Consider the following 20658-nt stretch of genomic DNA (forward strand, 5'->3'; position numbering starts at 1 on the left):
AATTACAATTGCTGTCAATTCCCACGTGTACTCATTTTACTTCAAGAAAAGTTAATTGCTTTGAGTATCATTTTAACTCAAGCCTTTAAAGCACCTTCCTAAACAGAAAAAGGGTAATCTGTGAGCCAAAATTCACCTTGCCATCTCAGAGTCATGAAGAGCACAAAAATGACAAGATGAGCTTGACATTTCTCTTTCATGTCTTTATCTAGCCCAACACTCTCACAAAGTATGAACTGGATCATGAGTTGGGAAAGTTAAGAGGGAATTCAGACACTACATTATTGATTTGACACCTTGAAATGGGGATACTTAACTAAATGGAGCATGGCATGAATATTTAGTCCAACAAGAATATGTTTGACGCATCTGAGCATGTAGGATAATTAATGAAGTAATCAGCGCTCAACAATGTCCCCATTCACTTTTAGACATGAGATAGTCCACCATTTGTTCCCGACATAGAAATTGCTTTTGTGCTTCATGAGGCACTTTCAAAGTCAAAGTGTTGTGTTGTTGATATCAAATATTGATTCTTTGCTCTCTCTTCTTTTTCTCAAAGTGATCTGGCATAAGCTACCTCACATTACAGCAACATATCCTCTCTGTAATATCAACGTCTCAATTGAGGTACAATCTAGGGCTTGGGGCTCATTATCTTTGTGTAATAATTCATAATCCCTGACAAAGGCTAGCTGCTCTTGTCGCATCAATATTTAACTTTGAGTCACTCTCTTTCTTGTAATAGCCTAATCAGAGATGTAAGCCTCCAACAAGGGGGTTTTCAAAGCTGATGATTCTCTTTTTCACTGAGGTTTTGGAATGAGCCCCAAACGAGACACATTTAGAAAGCCATATTGGGCCTTGCTCTCTGATAACAGGGATGTCAGTTTGCTAATGCCCACAATAACATTTGGAGCAAATCTCGTTAGATGTGGAAAATACAATCAGCCTGAAAACATCCAAGCATGCACCCAACAGAGTGCAAATATACGACCATGGTGTACAGAATTAAACATTGTAATACAAAATTGCTCTGTTCATAGATTTGAGGTGAGGTTATAGAAGTGAGTTGAACAGTATGTGCTGTACACATACTGTGTCAGCGGAGAGTATTCAGATCCCTTTACTTTTTCCATATTTTGTTAGGTTACATCCTTATTCTAAAATTGATTAAATTGTTTTTCTCTCATCAATCAACACACAATACCCCATAATGACAAAGCAAAAACAGGTTTCAAGAAATATTTGCTAATTTTTCAGGTCTCTACAGAGATGTTAGATTGGGTTCAGGTCTGGGCTCTGGCTGGGCGACTCAAGGACATTCAGAGACTTGTCATGAAGCCACTCCTGCTTTGTCTTGGCTGTGTGTTTAGAGTTGTTGTCCTGTTGGAAGGTGAACCTTCGCCCCAGTCTGAGGTCCTGAGCACTCTGGAGCAGGTTTTCATCAAGGATTTCTCAGTACTTTGCTCTGTTCATCTTTGCCTCGATTCTGACTAGTCTCCCAGTCTCTGACGCTGAAAAACATCCCCACAGCATGATGCTGCCACCACCATATTTCACCGTAGGGATGGTGTAATGTTTCCACCAGATGTGATGCTTGGCATTCAGGCCAAAGAGTTCAATCTTTGTTTCATCGGACCAGAGAATCTTGTTTCTCATGATCTGAGAGTCTTTAGGTGCCTTTTGGCAACTCCAAGCGGGCTGTCATATGTCTTTTACTGAGGAGTGGCTTCTGTCTGGTCACTCAGCACTCTTGGTGGAGTGCTGCAGAGATGGTTGTCCTTCTGGAAGGTTCTCCCATCTCCACAGAGGAACTCTAAAGCTCTGTCAGAGTGACCATCGGGTTCTTGGTCACCTCCCTGACCAAGACCCTTCTCCCCCTGATTGCTCAGTTTGGCCGGGCGGCTAGCTCTAGGAAGAGTCTTGGTGGTTCCAAAATTCTTTCATTTAAGAATGATGGAGGCCACTGTGTTCTTGGGGACCTTCAATGCTGCAGAAATGTTTCAGTACCCTTCCCCAGATCTGTGCCTCGACACAATCCTGTCTCGGATCTCCACAGACACTTCCTTCGACATCATGGCTTGGTTTTTGATCTGACATGCACTGTCAACTGTGGGTCCTTACATAGACAGGTGTGTGCCTTTCCAAATCATGTCCAACCACAAGTGGACTCCAATCAAGTTGTAGAAACATCTCAAGGATGATCAATGGAACAGGATGTACCTGAGCTCAATTTCGAGTCTCATAGCAAAGGGTCTGAATACTTATGTAAATAAGGTATTTCTCTTTTTATTTTTAATACATTTGCTAAAATGTCTAAAAACCTGTTTTCGCATTGTCATTATGGGGTAATGTGTGTAGATTGCTGAGGAGTTTTTTTCATTTAATCCCTTTTAGAATAAGGCGGTAACGTAACAAAATGTGGAAAAAGTCAAGAGGTCTGAATACTTTCCGAAGGCACTGTACGTGTTTGTACTTTGTATTTTAATTATCTGCATTGATTTATGTAGATATCTACAGTTGAAGTCGAAGTGTACATACACTTAGGTTGGAGTCATTAAAACTTGTTTTTCAACCACTCCACAAATTTCTTGTTAACAAACTATAGTTTTGGCAAGTCGATTAGGGCATCCACTTTGTGCATGACACAAGTAAATGACTATTTCACTTATATTTCACTGTATCACAATTCCAGTGGGTCAGAAGTTTACATACACTAAGTTGACTGTGCCTTTAAACAGCTTGGAAAATTCCAAAAAACAATGTCATGGCTTTAGAAGCTTCTGATAGGCTAATTGACACAATTTGAGTCAATTGGAGGTGTACCTGTAGATGTATTTCAAGGCCTACCTTTCAAGGCCTCTTTGCTTGACATCATGTGAAAATCACAAGATATCTGCCAAGACCTCAGAAAAGATTGTAGACCTCCGCAAGTCTGGTTCATCCTTGGGAGCAATTTCCAAAAGCCTGAAGGTACCACGTTCATCTGAACAAACAATAGTTCACAAGTATAAAGACTATGGGACCACGCAGCCGTCACACCGCTCAGGAAGGAGATGCGTTCTGTCTCCTAGAGATCAACGCACTTTGGTGCGAAAAGTGCAAATCAATCCCAGAACAACAGCAAAGGGCCTTGTGAAGATGGTGGAGGAAACAGGTACAAAAGTATCTATATCCACAGTAAAACGAGTCCTATATCGACATAACCTGAAAGGCCGCTCAGCAAGAAAGAAACCACTGCTCCAAAACCAACATAAAAAGCCAAACAACGGTTTGCAACTGCACATGGGGACAAAGATCATTGAAGAAATGTCCTCTGGTCTGATGAAACAGAAATAGAACTGTTTGGCCATAATGACCATCGTCATGTTTGGAGGAAAAAGGGGGAGGCTTGCAAGCTGAAGGACACCATCCCAACTGTGAAGCACGGGATGGCAGCATCATGTTGTGGGGGTGCTTGCTGCAGGAGGGACTGGTGCACTTCACAAAATAGATGGCATCATGAGGGAAGGAAAATAATGTGGATATATTGAAGCAACATCTCAAGACATCCGTCATGAAGTTAAAGCTTGGACGCAAATATGTCTTCCAAATGGACAATGACCCCAAGCATACTTCCAAAGTTGTGGCAAAATGGCTTAAGGACAACAAAGTCAAGGTATTGGAGTGGCCATCACAATGCCCTGACTGACCTCAATCCCATAGAGAATGTGTGGGCAGAACTGAAAAAGCGTGTGTGAGCCAGAAGGCCTACAAACCTGACTCAGTTACACCAGCTCTGTCAGGAGGAATGGGCCAAAATGCACCAAACTTATTGTGGAAAGCTTGTGTGGAAGGCTACCCAAAACGTTTGACCCTGTAACGCCCTGGCCATAGAGAGGGTTTTTTGTTCTCTATTTTTGGTTTGGCCAGGGTGTGACATGGGTGGGCGTTCTAGATTTATTTTTCTATGTTGGAGGTTTTCTTTGTTTCGGCCGTGTATGGCTCTCAATCAGGAACAGGTGTAGATCGTTGTTGCTGATTGGGAGTCATACATAGGCAGCCTGTTTTTCCTTTGGGGTTTGTGGGTGAATGTTTTCTGTCTAGTATTTTGTTATTCCTGACAGAACTGTTTGGCTGTCATTTTCGTGTTTTCTTTTGCTAGTGTTCATTCGGTCATTAAAATCATTTAAGATGAACACATCCTCCGCTGCACCTTGGTCTCATTCTGACGACGGCCGTTACAGACCCAAGTTAAACAATTTTAAGGAAACGCTACCAAATACTAATTGAGTGTATGTAAACTTCTGACCCATTGAGAATGTGATGAAATAATTAAAAGCTGAAAGAAATAATTCTCTCTACTATTATTCTGACATTTCATGTTCGTAAAATAAAGTGGTGATCCTAACTGACCTAAGACAGGGAATTTTTACTAGGAATAAAGGTCAGGAATTGTGAAAACTAAGTCTAAATGTAATTGGCTAAGGTGTATGTAAACTTCCGACTTCAACGATTTTATGGATGTTTAGATAATACTGTAATGTTTTATTATGGTTCATGAATGTAAATGACAAAGAGACTGGGACAGTAGACATTGAACATTTTGATTTTTGTCATTTAGCAAATGCTCTTATCCAGAGTCAGAGCGTGGGATAGTAGTGATCCTTTTCCAAATTGATCTGATGAATGAACACGCTATTCCAGCTGAGAAAGCTGGTGGGTGCAGCAAAGCAGGGACTGGATTGGACCATTCCTGTCAGACAAGAACATTCCATAGAATTCTTGGACAGACTATTGGCTGGTTCATTCAGGGGTAATATCCAGAATAATTAGGAGCCCATTAAAGATAGACAGAGTAGTCTATTAGAATGTTATAGACCAGAGGAGGGTGAGGGACTTACGATCCAGTCTGGTGGGGCCAGAACAGTCAAGATCCACCATCAATGCTTCCTTATGGAATTGACCTTGTCAGAGGAATCAATTAAAGTAATAGTGACCTTGTCAGTGGAATCAATTACAGTAATAGTGACCTTGTCAGTAGAATCAATTACAGTAATAGTGACCTTGTCAGTGGAATCAATTACAGTAATAGTGACCTTGTCAGTGGAATCAATTACAGTAATAGTGACCTTGTAAAAAGGAGCCAAGTTACATCTCAGGCAGGTACTTTGATATGTCAGATTTATGCAGAAGTTCTGTATCTCCACACTCTGTCTGCAACACTTTCACCGCAATGACAGACAGGCATTTGCATAATTCAATTATACCTCTGTGCATTTGAGAAAGCCCTGAGAAATCTGACAGGTGTATCTAAAAATACTGGTTACAATAGAACACAAGTGGAGTTCTGTGTTGGTGTAGGCCTAAGCCATTCTGGAGAGATAACAGCAAGTTTTTCTGACAGGCACGGAATGAGAGGGATAGCACTTCTTACTGATTTGTTTTTGCTGTTGTATGCAAAACAGGTAGTTTCTACATTCCTCCTCTCTCTCTTCTCTCGCTCTACCTCCCTCTCTGCCTCTTTTTTTTCTCACACGCTCTCGCTCATTGTGTTCTCTCATGTCACCCTTTACCGCAGTGTCTCCATGGCAACTCACTGGAATGGGGATTCTCTCTCTATGTGCTGGTTGTCTGTAAATCTGTAAATAGGTCAGTCAGTCTTTTCAACTAATCATGTGCTCCTGCCTTCAGGGCCAGCTGGAGGCTATGTCTAGCATCTGGTATGTCAGCAGAGTTAGGCCGTTCACCTGTTATTGCTTATTCTACAAGCACCTGACAGTGGTCTGCACCTAGACTTGTAGAGTACAGGACATACTTATATTCTTAGAATAAGGGGTTCCAAAAGGGTTCTTCCACTGTCCCCGTAGGATAAGCCTTTTTGGTTTCAGGTAGAACCCTTTGGGTTCCATGTACTAAGTATGTCCTGTACTCTACAACTCTAGGTGCAGACCACAAAGGGTTCTACCTGAAACCAAAAGGATTTTCCCTGCAAAACTAGTTATTCAAAGGGTTCTCCTATGGGGACACCCTTTTAGGTTCTAGATAGCACCTTTTTTTCTAAGAATTTATAATATCAACCAATTAGTTGACTGGAACATTCCCTGTAACACGACTGGCCTTATCCACATGTCTAAAGCACTGCCCTCTTTGTAAAGGTTCCTGCTATGCTGTTATGACATTTCAAAGTCTATCAGTATAACACTATCTATTTCATTGACAATGATAGTGATATTTTTATTGGCTGAGTCCCCACAGAGTCTGTCTTTTTCAGTAAGTTCAGCCTGGTTTCAAGGTCTTGCTGTTCCGCTTCCCACTGAATCCCTCTACCCGTCATGCACTGACAAACTAAGAGAGAGGAAGGGCAGCGTAGGACCGTCATTAAAAATACAATCCACCGCCGACAGGCCAAGCACTCCATTTGAGCTAACGCCATTTTACTGGAGATCATAACATAACCTCGTTTTTTATCTTTGCTCAGCACAGTGAAAAACAAAGAGAAGGAGTAAAAACTAGAGTGCAGTGAGCCTTTCTTTTTTCACTTCTAAAAAAAATTCTGCCTCTGAAATTTCTCCTCTTGAAATTAAGTCTAAAGCTTTGTCAGAGCCGAGGCAGCAGCATTCCACGTTCTGGGGCTTTATTTAAGCAATAAGGCATGAGAACTCGAGAATTATTGTGTGATAACTCCGGACTAAGGGCTGTTCTTAAGCCCAAGGTGAAGCCAAGGGCCGGGGAAACAGCCCTTAGGAAGGTGTTATTTTCAATGATTCCCGGGTTCGAGGGCCTTATTGCTTCATAAAATGGTTGCCAACATATACAAAAAAGATTAATGACATATTTTCATTAAAAACGTTATTATATTGAGTAAATTAGTTTTATTTGATCCTTCCACCATACAATTATGTTAGTTCTGAAATTGTTAGCCAAATGGGCTGGTCGCTAATTATATCCATTCTATTTGCAACAGACAGCAAACTATGTTTGTTTTACCTTTGTTTCTATTGACATTTCTTTGAATATATCAATTATAATGATCATGATAAATGAATCCGCCTGGCTCAGAGAAGCTGTTATTCTCTTCACGTTCATATGCATGCACGGTGGGGATTGCAAAAAAACTGCAACATTGTTCCACATGTCTGAGAGGCAGACAGCAAGGTTTACAAACCCCAACCATTGCAAATCAAATGCTAGCCTAGCAGCTTATGGAAATATTTTGTCTGGACACTTTTTTCCAGAAGAGATTAAGTTTATAAATTGACGGCCTACATGTAGGCTCTGCTATCAATCAATCAGCATCCAGGATCCAAACAACCTGTTTAATAATTAGAGAGAGAGAGAAAGAGAGAGGGAGAGACTGAGAGATAAAGAAAGAAAGAAAGAAAGAAAGAAAGAAAGAAAGAAAGAAAGAAAGAAAGAAAGAAAGAAAGAAAGAAAGAAAGAAAGAAAGAAAGAAAGAAAGAGGGTGACTTGAAAAGGAAAGAGAGAGCGGCAGCGAGAGAGAGGAGACTTGAGGAGATAGCTAGAAAGGAAACAGGATGGAGAGAGGGAGCGAGAGAGAGAGAGAGAGAGAGGGCGAGAGACAAAAAGAGAGAAGTAGAGCGAGAGAGAGCTAAACCAAGTGGAGGAGAGAAAGCAGACGTCGCCCTGTGGGATTTGGCGACAGGGACTCTTGTTTAAAGATTACAGGTGGACCCATAAATCAGAGATGAAAGATGTCAGAGGTGTGATGACAGAGGCAGACAGAAGGGCCACACAGCCTGGGATATAAGCCTGGGATAGGAGCCTGGGATGGTAGCCTGGGATGGTAGCCTGGGAAAGGCGCCTGGGATAAGAGCCTGGGTTAGGAGCCTGGGTTAGGAGCCTGGGAAAGGCACATCGGATAAGAGCCTGGGATGGTAGCCTGGGATAAGAGCCTGGGTTAGGAGCCTGGGTTAGGAGCCTGGGATAATAGCCTGGGTTAGGAGCCTGGGTTAGGAGCCTGGGTTAGGAGCCTGGGTTAGGAGCCTGGGATAGGAGCCTGGGTTAGGAGCCTGGGTTAGGAGCCTGGGTTAGGAGCCTGGGATAAGAGCCTGGGATAGGAGCCTGGGTTAGGAGCCTGGGTTAGGAGCCTGGGTTAGGAGCCTGGGATAGGAGCCTGGGTTAGGAGCCTGGGTTAGGAGCCTGGGATAGGAGCCTGGGTTAGGAGCCTGGGTTAGGAGCCTGGGTTAGGAGCCTGGGATAGGAGCCTGGGTTAGGAGCCTGGGTTAGGAGCCTGGGTTAGGAGCCTGGGATAGGAGCCTGGGTTAGGAGCCTGGGATTGGAGCCTGGGATAGGCTGGGCTCATTATGCAGCATTCCTCCTCTTCAAAACGAACACAGCAGTGCTCTCTCTCTGTTAGAGAATAATGACCCCGAAACCACTGCAGCAAACAGAAACAGTCTGAATGTATAAGTACCTAAACTCTGGGAGTCTGGGATTGTGTAAAATCTGTTTTTCTGTGATATGTTACGATGTCAAAAACAGCATTGTTTAATCTTTTACGTTTGGAAAACTTATTGGGGGACAAACTTGTTAACCCTCGCAAGCTGCCAGCCCAGACGACATCCCTTGCCGCGTCCTCAGAGCATGCGCATACCAGCTGGATGGTGTGTTTACAGACATATTCAATCACTCCCTATCCCATTCTGCTGTCCCCACTCACTTTGTGGTGGCTAATTCCTCATTACCAAATGAGGAGAGTTACAAACACACCAATCCGAGTTAACTACATCTTTAATAATTAAGATACTTTTGCAAAAGCACTTTGACCTTCAATAATGCACTCTCTCGAATGAACCATTGAAAAAGGGAGGTGATTACACAAACGTACAAAGAGCTTTTTATACCCAAAATCCACCCCTTCAACATACATGACGAATAACAGATCCCAAGAACATTTCACAAAGGAAACTTATACTTCAGAGAGAGGAGTATCCACAGCCAGATATCATTTGCTATAAATTATCGTTCAGTGTGGTCCCATTGACGAGGTTCTAATCTTGTTCCTGGTACCTCATAGTACAAAAACACCATCTCATCCAATGTCATATATCAATTGCCAACTCTAGATACTCCCATCTCAAGTAAACCCCCTCTTGATCCCACTCCTGGACAAGCTCACTGAGGGGAGTGACCTGCGCACAGACATTGTGGTTTAAGACATTGTGGACATGGTTTAAGAATAGGTAAAGACACATTCATATATGAAGACAATGTTTCATTCTGTCCTCCTCCCTGTCTGATATTCTGCATAGCAACAGAGACATGTAAAAAACAAGTCTGACCTCTCCCCTCTCTGGGCCCCAAGTGACTGAGCCCCAGCTAAGGGAAACGTGCAACTGTCAACACCAGAGTCCAAAGGGCACGCCATCCTAATGACAAGTATCTCACATAAGCATATTATTCAAATAAAACATCTTAATTATCTATGTTACCCAACTAATTCTGATTCATCCGTCACAGCTTCAAGATGTGTACCCAAGAAAGCAAAGGTAACTGAACTAAATGACTATCGCCCCATAGCACTCACTTCTGTCATCATGAAGTGCTTTGGGAGACCAGTCAAGGATCACCTCCACTTTACCTGTCACACTAGACCCACTTCCATTTGCTTACCGTCCCAATAAGTCCACAGACGATGTAATCGCTATCACACTGCACACTGCCATATCCCATTTGGACAAGAGGAATACCTATGTAAGAATGCTGTTCATTGACTGTAGCTCAGCATTCAACACCATAGTACCCTCCAAGCTCATCATTAAGCTTGAGGCTCTGGGTCTGAACCCTGCCCTGTGCAATTGGACCTGCACTTCCTAACAGGCCACCCCCAGGTGGTGAAGATAGGAAACAATATCTCCACTAAACTGATCCTCAACAATAGGGCCCAACAAAGGGTGCGTGCTCAGCCCCCTCCTGTACTCCCTGTTCACCCACGACTGCATGGCCATGCACTCCTCCAACTCAATCATCAAGTTTGCAGACGACACAACAGTAGTAGGCTTGATTACCAACAACAACGAGACAGCCTACAGGGAGGAGGTGAGGGCTCTGGGAGAGTGGTGTCAGGAAAATAACCTCTCACTCAATGTCAACAAAACATAGGAGATGATCATGGTCTTCAGGACACAGCAGAGGGAGCACCCCCCATCCACATCGATGGGACAGCAGTGGAAAAGGTGGGAAGTTTTAAGTTCCTCGGCATACATATCACTGACAAACAGAAATGGTCCACCCCCACAGACAGTGTGGTGAAGAAGGTGCAACAGCGCCTCTTCAACCTCAGGAGGCTGAAGAAATGAGGCTTGTCACCTAAAATACAATTGAGATTATCCTGTTGGGCTGTATCAGCGCCGGGTACAGCAACTGCACCGCCGACAACAGCAGGGCTCTCCAGAGGGAGGTGCGGTCTGCACAACGCATCACCGGGGGCAAACTACCTGAAAAACAGCTTCTATCTCAAGGCCATCAGATGGTTAAATAGCCATCACTAGCACAGAGAGGCTGCTGCGTACATACACAGACTTGAAATCATTGACCACTTTAATAAATTGAACACGAGTCACTTTAATAATGTCACTTTAATAATGTTTACATATCTTGCATTACTCATCTCATATGTATATACTGTATTCTATATTATCCTCTGTATCTAAGTCTATACCACTCTGACATTGCTCATCCATATATTTATATATTCTTCATTCCATTCCTTAGATGTGTGTGTATTAGGTATTTGTTGTGAAATGGTTAGATTACTTGTTAGATACTACTGCGCTGTCAGAACTAGAACCACAAGCATTTCGCTACACCCTCAATAACATCTGCTAAACACATGTGACCAATAACATCTGCTAAACCCGTGTATGTGACCAATAAAATTTGATTTGATGATTTGATTTGAACTTTACCAACACATTTATTCTGAGTTTGCAGAAGTAGTATTCAAAGTGAAGGACATGATGTCTATATTTTCACTATTACTGCTACTATAAGTTGAATGACAATTGATATGTAGTCAGTACTAATGTCTCTGATAAACCGACAGTGTAACTTACCCTCTCAATGATTCAACCTCCCTCTCAGACGACTCCAACTCCTGGAGGTGTTGGTAGGCGGGGCCAGAATGTTTTGATCCTCCATTTGGATTTATTCTTCCCCTGGGTATAGGCAGAGTTCTACGCGGTACTGACCAATGGGTGGCTCTACTTCTCTGGTCTGGACTGTGAGACAGGGAGCCGCTTCTGAAATCAACCACAGGGAATGGGATCGAAAGTGTATTATTTGATTTTATTTGATTGATTGGTCACACATTACTTAGATAATCCCAAATAGATGCTCTATAGACGGTCATACTATCAACACACAGAGGTGACACGTCATTCAGGGCAGAGCCCCACCTGTTTTGAGCCCCCCCCCCCACAAAAAAATAAATAAGTGGCACATATGTCACCATTTTTAAAAAATATATATATATCATTGAGTTAGTAAAGCCACATACAAACAGGCAGCTCCAAAATGCAGGTGTTTCAGCCTAGCTCAGTGCTTTCTGTGGTGGTGGGGCAGGCCAGCAGAAAATAGGAGCATTGCACCGTGATTGGCTAAGTGTTCTGTCACTAATGGGGACACAACGTCACCTGCCTTTAGTAAGGGTAGACATCAAGAATGTGAGCCCTTTGGGTCCTGCCATAGACTTAGATTAGAAGTGCCCTTCCAAGAAGCCTCAAGGTCATTGGCCACAGATAAAATGACGTCAAATTACGTTATAGCTACATTAGCTTTGATTTAGCTTGCAGTCATCATCATGAATCAAGTAGACAATCTACCAGCAAATCCTTTTTAATCCTTGTCATATGAAGATAAATAATGAAGATAAATTACAGATAAAATGTATCGGTGCTCATCGGCCATTGGAATTAAGCATTACACAACAAGTGGAAAATCGCTAATTCAACAATGAGTTGTTTGGCAGTGGCTAACTGCAAGCGTTGCAACTGGGAAGTGGGGAATAAACACACTCAGTACTTGGAAAATAAGTTTTGAACGGTCATCCAACTCGGAATTGTAAATCTTTCTCTTTCTTTGATGACAAAATTTGCCAATGGAGGACCACCTTGCACAACAAGGTGAGTCCAAAATGTCTTATATGCTGCTGCATAAATTATGTAATATGCCAGGGAGATATGGTCAGCCATATCAGCTATGTTTTTTTTTTAAAGGCAGTAAATGAGGCTGAATGAATTGTTTCGCTGCCAGACAAGGCTCCGCTGATAGCCAGGTAAGGATTCACTCCATTGTGCTTAAAAGAAAACTCTGCTGTTGGGACAGATTTATGTAGGCTCTAACAGTTTGTGGGCACTGCTTGTTATAGTGCAATGTAATGTTTAGTGTTTGGTTGTGTAGTGGCTTTGCTGGCATGCATCTAATTTTTTTTGTTTTGAGTTTGCCCCACCAAGATTTACATGCTAAAATCGCCACTGTCAACACAGTATCTATTGATAAGCAAATGCTTTCTAAGGTTACGGTTACGGTTAGGGTTGAATGGAAAGGGGGATACCTAGTCAGTTGTACAACTGAATGCCTTCAACTGAAATGTGTCTTCCGCATTTAACCCAACCCATCTGAATCAGAGAGGTGCGGTGGGCTGCCTTAATCAACATCCACGTCTTCGGCGCCCGGAGAACAGTGGGTTTACTGCCTTGCTCAGAGGCAGAACAACAGATTTTTACCATGTCAGCTCAGGGATTCAATCCAGCAACCTTTCGATTACTGGCTCAACGCTCTAACCACTAGGCTACCTTAGAATAAGGGTTAAGGTTAGGGTTAGGGTTAGGATAAGGGTTAAGGTTATGGTTAGGATAAGGGTTAATGTTAGGGTTAGAATAATGGTTAATGTTAGGGTTAGGATAAGGATTAATGTAAGGGTTAGGATAAGGGTTAATGTTAGGGTTAGCATGGGGGTTAAGGTTAGGGTTAGGATAAGGGTTAATGTTAGGGTTAGCATAAGGGTTAAGGTTAGGGTTAGGATAAGGGTTAAGGTTAGGGTTAAGATAAGGGTTAATGTTAGGGTTAGGATAAGGGTTAATGTTAGGTTTAGGGCTAGGGCTAGGGTTAGGGTTAGTGGATAGTTAATTGAAATGTTGTTGACAGTTTTTTGAACATCTACTGAATATCTACAAACCATCTACTTGGGACTATCCAAGTAAAGTGCTACCCTCTGTTGTGAGCCATCACATGGCTGTGGATGAGAAGATGTACCACCAGGAGTTCCCCATCCAGAAAATGAACAACTTGAATGGCAAAATGAACATCACATAGTTACAAGGCGCTCGCTACACAGAGGGACCACATAAACTGCTAAAGACAGACTATTGGACAAGTGTGGCTGATTGCCAATCCATCTAGGAGAAAAGGAATCAGGCCATTTCTCCAGTCAATTAAACTTGAGTTTCCCCTGTCATGCAACCTTTGTGTCCCTCTGCTAACACATCTCCTGTTTCTTGCTGCAGTATGAGTTTCTGGGTTTCTGCAGTGTGTTGACATGATTGGGGTTTGGGGTGGGAAGTCATTGATTAGTCATGTGCAGTGAGGACTTTGAAAACTTCTCTCTGTGTGCCAGATCATATCTTTATTGATAGTTTAACCCCAGTATACATTAAATGCTTATAGACAAGTGAAGACTATTTGATTTGATGCTAGATAAGTCTTGTAACTAACCAGCTGCCAAAGTTGTGGGGATAGAACAAAGTGATGGCCAATAATAATAATAATAGTAATTTATTACATTTCTATAGCGCTTCAAAAGCAAAAAACAAGCAACCTATGCAACATCATGAGTAGCCTAGCTATAGTTAGCTATGTCAACCATTGCATCATCATGAGTAGCCTAGCTATAGTTAACTAGATCAACCAATAGAGGCCACGTCTTTGAGTACATGCATCCTCCAAAGATGGAGAAGGACAGTTCATGGCTTGAACAGAGGAAGGTGGTCAGGGAGATGGTTGATGAAGAGTCTGGTGATGATCTTGGGTAGACCACTGGATCTCCTTCACAATGTATGGCATTCACTTGGGTGATGTCTCAGTATACCAGGCGCCATAATTCTCACCACACACAGTTCAGAGTAGTAGCTAGTCATCCTCATAATCTCTACCTCAGCACACCAATTCCTCTCCTCTCAAGCTTCAGGTGACTCTTCAATCTATGTTTTCAAAAGATCAGGAAGCAGCAGCCAGGTGAAACAAAAAAGCTGGTGCATTGTTTAGATGCATCACTCGAACAAAAACAATTAGCCAAGCCCTCCAAAAAAATGACCTGCCAGTCTATCTGCAAATCTTTGGGTCAAAACCACCAGAAATATGCAATAAAACTCAGAGTTCAGAAACAAAACAGATGATACAAAAAAAACAGAATTAAAAACACTTAAACATAACAAAATATGTACATATTTACCGTAGCTTTCCACTAAGGCTACTTCTAGAGCACCATGGCAACTGCAGTTCAAGGGTTCCCTCGACACACAATTCACTCAAGAGCTTGTCAAGTTTCAAGCTATTTTGGAAACATATCTTCACTTTAATTTGCTGAAAACTTTATCCAAATCCTCCCTAAGCCGACATAAGTGCAATCATACAAACTGACATGATCCTATAGACATCACTTATGGCAAGGGCAAGGACTGTAAGCAAACAATTTACAATCCAGCCACCAACAAAACCAGAGGGGGAATCAAATTGTTGTCGGAGCTTAACATTTAAGAAAGAAGGCGGATGTGGATTAAGCCAAACAGACACAAAAGGATTTGGTTATCTGTAATCCCAACAAACAAACACTGGCGCAATGCAAACACACACACACACACACACACACACACACACACACACACACACACACACACACACACACACACACACACACACACACACACACACACACACACACACACACACACACACTCTGACAAGGAAAGGTGGATCACTATAGCCACCATAATGTCCTTGTAATTATGCAGGCAGGTTGGTGGCTGGGGAAATTCACAATGCTATATGAGTGAGTGTGGTTTCCCTACTCCTGAAATCATGTGAAGTCAATAGCATTCCCTGGGTCCCAGCTCACATGCAGCTCACTGAATACAAGTAGAATACGAAAGCAGGAAATACCACTGAGAAGTTAATGATGGATATCGGGCTTCTGAGTGAGAGGGATCAGCTTGACTGTGATTGGACTTCATTGTAATGCGAAGGACTAGCTGTTCCCAGAGATATAGCTCTCGCTGTTCCATTACATGGGATTCACATGCCAAGGCTGTTGCCATAAAAGCCCCATAGAATCACGACTTAGAATCACATAAAAAAATCACATAGAGTCACATTTGAATCATATGAGCTTTCGGGTAATGTAAGTCCACAGAGTTATACATCTATAGCCCACAGTATATATGTGGTATTCCAGGAAGCTAATGTAGTATAAAGAGTTAAGCCACAACAGAGCTTTCCATTAGCACAGTATTCTACAATGTGGAAATGAACTCATTGTATTACAGCAATTCTCCCTTTAAGAACATGGCATGTGGTTGGAGTCAGATCTCTGACTCTTCGCTGGCATGTTCAGTCCGGTTACAGATATGCACATTCACATGTTTATCACCAATTGTAATTAGTCTCATTCTTTGTTTAAAGCATTCAATGAATCTAAAATGATCTTAGGCTGCGCTGTAATGTGGTTAATTCAATTTCTCTCTTCACTGCGTCTCAGTGAATTACTGTAAGGGACATTGAACTTCCACAGAGAAGTGTTCATCATTCAGGCAACTGAGTTCTATGTGAGGAAATCATACCTGTAATGTTTTTCTCTGCCTGGACCTCTGGAGTTGTTTGCTGGGGTGGCGTTGCACTGGGCAAAGCTGGACTCCCAGACAGCTCCCTCATGTGGCTGGGAGGACCTCTTACAATACTGAAAAATCAACGAAGATGTAAATGTACTCATGTGCAGGTTATAACCTACAACTGCATTACACAGATCATATTGATTATACGGCACATATCGATTATACAGATCATATTGAAGGTTTATGCATACAATACAATTAGGTTTGAGCTATGCAGATAGCTAAAGCACACATTTTCTATTTGTATAACTCCATTTCCAGTCAGTATGGAATGGCCATGTTCCTTTGGAGTCACATCTAAAGACTTATATTACTTGTACACATAACTCAGTATGCTCACACACCTTTGCCCTTTGAGCGCCACAGCGTGAGTTAGACCGTTGCATGACAAGAGAAGAATGATGACAGGAATTTCAATGGCATTCCTGCTCTCTATCTAATCGACTCCTCCTTCTATTTTACTGTGTCAACGAGTGAGAACGGAAGATGATGTGAAAGAGAAGTAGAGCTATACATCTCAAGTGTAGCAGAGGAGTGCAGATAGTTGAAGAAGGATTGGTGTAGAGGAGCAGAGTCAGTATAATTGGACACTATTCCCGGACAGACAGCAGATTAACCCAAGGAAGTTTCTGGTACCACAATCCATGAAGGGATGTGCAGCACTACACCAGGAACCATGCATTAATCCAAGATAAAATGATATTAAGTAATTTCTCAGATTTTACTGTTGTCGTCCAAAGCCTGGAGCGTAAGCATGATTTAATGGTAATTCCTCACACTGCGAGCCATTACAGATAATAAAGCTGCAATAATGAATTCGCTGACACAATTGAAATATTACTAGTTCAATATAAATGGTGCCAATATGGGTGTAAGAATCAGGGTTAAATAGATGCACTCATGCATCCAACCAGGTTAACTTGTTGGAAAGCTCATTTAACAGTACATGCAGACAGGATTATCAAGAATTACAGAGAAAGCTATTGGAGTTGTTTCAACCAAGAACTGGATGAGTCCTTAATGTTAAGACTACATATGCCTCTGAAACATCTTTTAACCCACTAGAGTCTAATCAAAATCCGTCAGTTTAAACTAATGATATCAGTCCACCCCATCTGCCGATGTCGCGCTTATGCATCTGCGGTGAAAGGTGGCAGTGCTAGAGCAGTCTTTGTCAGATTGTGAGACATCCCGAAAATCAGTCTTCTCCCAAAAACGTCTGTAGCATCCAAATTATTATGACCCCTCTATGGAAAGACGGCCACAAGCCTCATAAGACTCGTCTGAAGGTCCCCTGGTACCAGTTAAACACATTTATAGAAGTATATATGGAGATAGTTTAGTGCCAAAAATAAGCAGTTAAATACGTGTAAACACTTAAAAAAAAAAAAATCATGATCTTTCTTATATCTCTCAGATATTGGATGAACACTTAAGAACAAACTTCCTTTAGCTTTTTGGGGGGGATTATCTGTTTTTCCATGTAGTGAATCTGTTATTCGATGCGTTTGTATGGGCTAATAGCAGTAAGCCCAAATTCAATGTTTCAAATTCCAAATCAAATAACTAAATGATCCTTGGTATGACCTTCTTAAAACAATTCCATACGTTAGCTTAGTAGAACCCCCACACCCGGCTTAGACTCTAGGGGGTTTTAAAATCTCCAGTGTGCACATTGGCATGACCAACATGTAACATGTAGGTCTACTAAAGTCACTATTAAAGAGAGCACTTGACGTTTCTTGACTTCAAGGACCCTTTCAAAACAGTTTGTGAACAGCAAGAATGTGTCCTTCAAGAATTTCCTGCAGATCTTCTATGGCTTTCTCATTCTTTTTACATTACATCTATGGTTCCTAATACTGTGCCCTCTTCCTGTCTACAGTACCCTCTTCCTGTCCACCCATGGTGCCTAATACTGTGCCCTCTTCCTGTCTACCCCCTTCCTGTCCATCTATGGTGCCTAATACTGTGCCCTCTGTCACGTCCTGACCTTAGAAAGCTGTTATGTTCTATGGTAGAGTAGGTCAGGGCGTGACAGGGGGGTTTTCTAGTTTCATTTTTCTATGTTGTCAGGTTCTAGTTTTGTATTTCTATGTTGGGGTTTGTTTGGGATGATCTCCAATTAGAGGCAGCTGGTCCTCGTTGTCTCTAATTGGAGATCATACTTAAGTAGGGTTTTTTTCCACCTGAGTTTGTGGGAGATTGTTTTTGAGTACGTGTATGTTAACTCTGCGTCACGGTTTGTTGTTTTTGTTATTCAGTTTATTTATATGTATTGCATAGTTTCACAGTGTAAATAAAATGTGGAACGACACACGCTGCACTTTGGTCCGCTCCTTCCTACGACAACCGTGACAGAATCTCCCACCACCAAAGAACCAAGCAGCGTGGAATGGACCAGTAGACTTGGGAAGAGATATTGGATAGGAAAGGACCCTGGAGGCAGGCTGGGGAGTATCGCCGTCCTAAAGAAGAGATTGAGGCAGCGAAAGCGGATCGGCGATATTACGAAGCACTATACCAACCACGAGGCAAGTGCGAGAGGCAGCCCCCAAAAAATGTTTTGGGGGGGCACACAGGGAGATTGGCAGAGTCAGGTTGGAGACCTGAGCCAACTCCCCGTGCTTACCGTGGGGAGCGAGTGAAGAAGCAAGCACCGTGTCATGCGGTGATGCGCACTGTGTCGCCAGGGTGCGTTCACAGCCCGGTGCGATCTGTGCCCGCGCCCCGCATTTGTCAAGCTAGGTTGAGCATCCAGCCAGGACGGGTTGTGCCAGCTCTACGCTCGAGATCTCCAGTGCGCCTCCACGGCCCAGTATATCCTGTGCCTGCCCCACATACCCGGATTCCAGTGAGTCTATTTAGCCTGGTACGCCCTGTCACTGCGTACGCCCTGTCACTGCTCCTCGCACTTGCCCAGAGGTGCGTGTTACCAGTCTGGCGCCACCTGTGCCAACCCCACGCATCAGGCCTCCAGTGCGCATTCCCAGTCCAGTGTGTCCTGTTCCTGCTCCCCGCACTTGCCCTGAGGTGCGTGTCACCAGTCTGGTGCCACCTGTACCAGCCCCATGCATCAGGCCTTCAGCGCGCCTGCCCAGTCCGGGGTGTTCTGTTCCTGCTCCCCGCACTCACCCTGAGGTGCGTGTTACTAGTCTGGCACTACCTGTGCCAGCCCCACGCATCAGGCCTCCAGTGCGCATTCCCAGTCCAGAGCTTCCGGCGACAGTTAGCAGTCCGGGAACCTCCTGAGACTGCCCACAGTCTGGAACCTCCTGAGACGGCCCACAGTCTGGAACCTCCTGAGACGGCCCACAGTCCGGAACCTCCGGCGACGGGCCACAGTCCGGACCCTCCGGCGACGGGCCACAGTCCGGACCCTCCGGCGACGTTCCCCAGTCCGGACCCTCCGGCGACGTTCCCCAGTCCGGTCCCTCCGGCGACTTTCCCCAGTCCGGTCCCTCCGGCAACGTTCCCCAGTCCGGTCCCTCCGGCGACGTTCCCCAGTCCGGAACCTCCGGCGACGTTCCCCAGTCCGGAACCTCCGGGGGCGGCCGGCAGCCCAGAACCTCCGGTGGCGGCCTGCAGCCCAGAATCTCCGGCGGCGGCCTGCAGCCCAGAACCTCCGGCGGTGGCCGGCAGCCCAGAGCCTCCGGCGAAGATCTACGGTCCGGTTCCTTTGACGACGATCCACGGTCCGGTGTCACAAAAGCAGAGGGATCAGCGGGCGGAGCCGGAGCCGCCTCCTCTGTTGGAGGATCCGCGGGATGAGAAGGTTCTGCTTACTGCACCAGAGCCGCCATAGACATTTGTCACCCTCCCTAACCCTCCCTTTTTTTTGTTGGTTCTTTTGTTGTTTTGGTGCGTTCGGAGTCTGCACCTTTGGGGGGGGGGGATACTGTCACGTCCTGACCTTAGAAAGCTGTTATTTTCTATGGTAGAGTAGGTCAGGGCGTGACAGTGGGGTTTTCTAGTTTAGTTTTTCTATGTTGTCAGGTTCTAGTTTTGTATTTCTATGTTGGGTTTTGTTTGGGATGATCTCCAATTAGAGGCAGCTGGTCCTCGTTGTCTCTAATTGGAGATCATACTTAAGTATGGGTTTTTTCCACCTGAGTTTGTGGGAGATTGTTTTTGAGTACGTGTATGTTAACTCTGCGTCACGGTTTGTTGTTTTTGTTATTCAGTTTATTTATATGTATTGCATAGTTTCACAGTGTAAATAAAATGTGGAACGACACACACGCTGCACTTTGGTCCGCTCCTTCCTACGACAACCGTGACACCCTCTCCCTGTCTACCCTCTTCCTGTCCACTGCTGCCAGGGCTGACTTTGTCCTTTTGATAGGGAAACAGCATCAGTCCTGACTAAGTGAAGCAGGATAGCGAGCTTATTAGCTAGACTCTTGCTGTCTCTTCCTCGTCCTGAGCTGATCTTACTTGTGTATCCTTGGACCTTGGACTCAAATGGATCCTTGACTTCTAACTGGTAACTAATCAATGCTGATACATTCATCATAGCATTAACAAGGAGGTATGGCTTTCAAATACTCAACATTAAATTCATGCAGCCAGATTGAAAAAGTTACTATAATTCAAATGTGATTTTGGATTAATCATGTCAAATGAATATTTTGTTGTTCACTTTATGCAATATTTATTTTCAAGTTGATGCTAATAAAGTGTTATATAATTTCAATTACTGTCCGAAATCTAGAGACTAGATAGGGCGAAAAGAAATGAGGATGCATGAGAAAATGTGACACGCTCT

The 20658-nt window shown here is 43.5% G+C and overlaps 1 protein-coding gene across 2 annotated transcripts in view; it reads right to left on the reverse strand.

Annotated features, from left to right (window-relative positions):
- LOC106577125 (pro-neuregulin-3, membrane-bound isoform) overlaps positions 1-20658 on the reverse strand; it is a 393710-nt gene that overhangs the window by 4596 nt on the left and 368456 nt on the right. For both annotated transcript variants that reach the window (XM_014154879.2, XM_014154878.2), the window contains exons 7-8: positions 15840-15955; positions 11061-11246 (exon numbers count right to left, since the gene is read on the reverse strand). In XM_014154879.2, the coding sequence (XP_014010354.2) occupies positions 11061-11246; positions 15840-15955 (302 nt within the window). The remainder of the gene's footprint in view (positions 1-11060; positions 11247-15839; positions 15956-20658) is intronic.

Source organism: Salmo salar, chromosome ssa18 (genome assembly GCF_905237065.1).
Source record: "Salmo salar chromosome ssa18, Ssal_v3.1, whole genome shotgun sequence".
Lineage (NCBI taxonomy): Eukaryota > Metazoa > Chordata > Actinopteri > Salmoniformes > Salmonidae > Salmo > Salmo salar.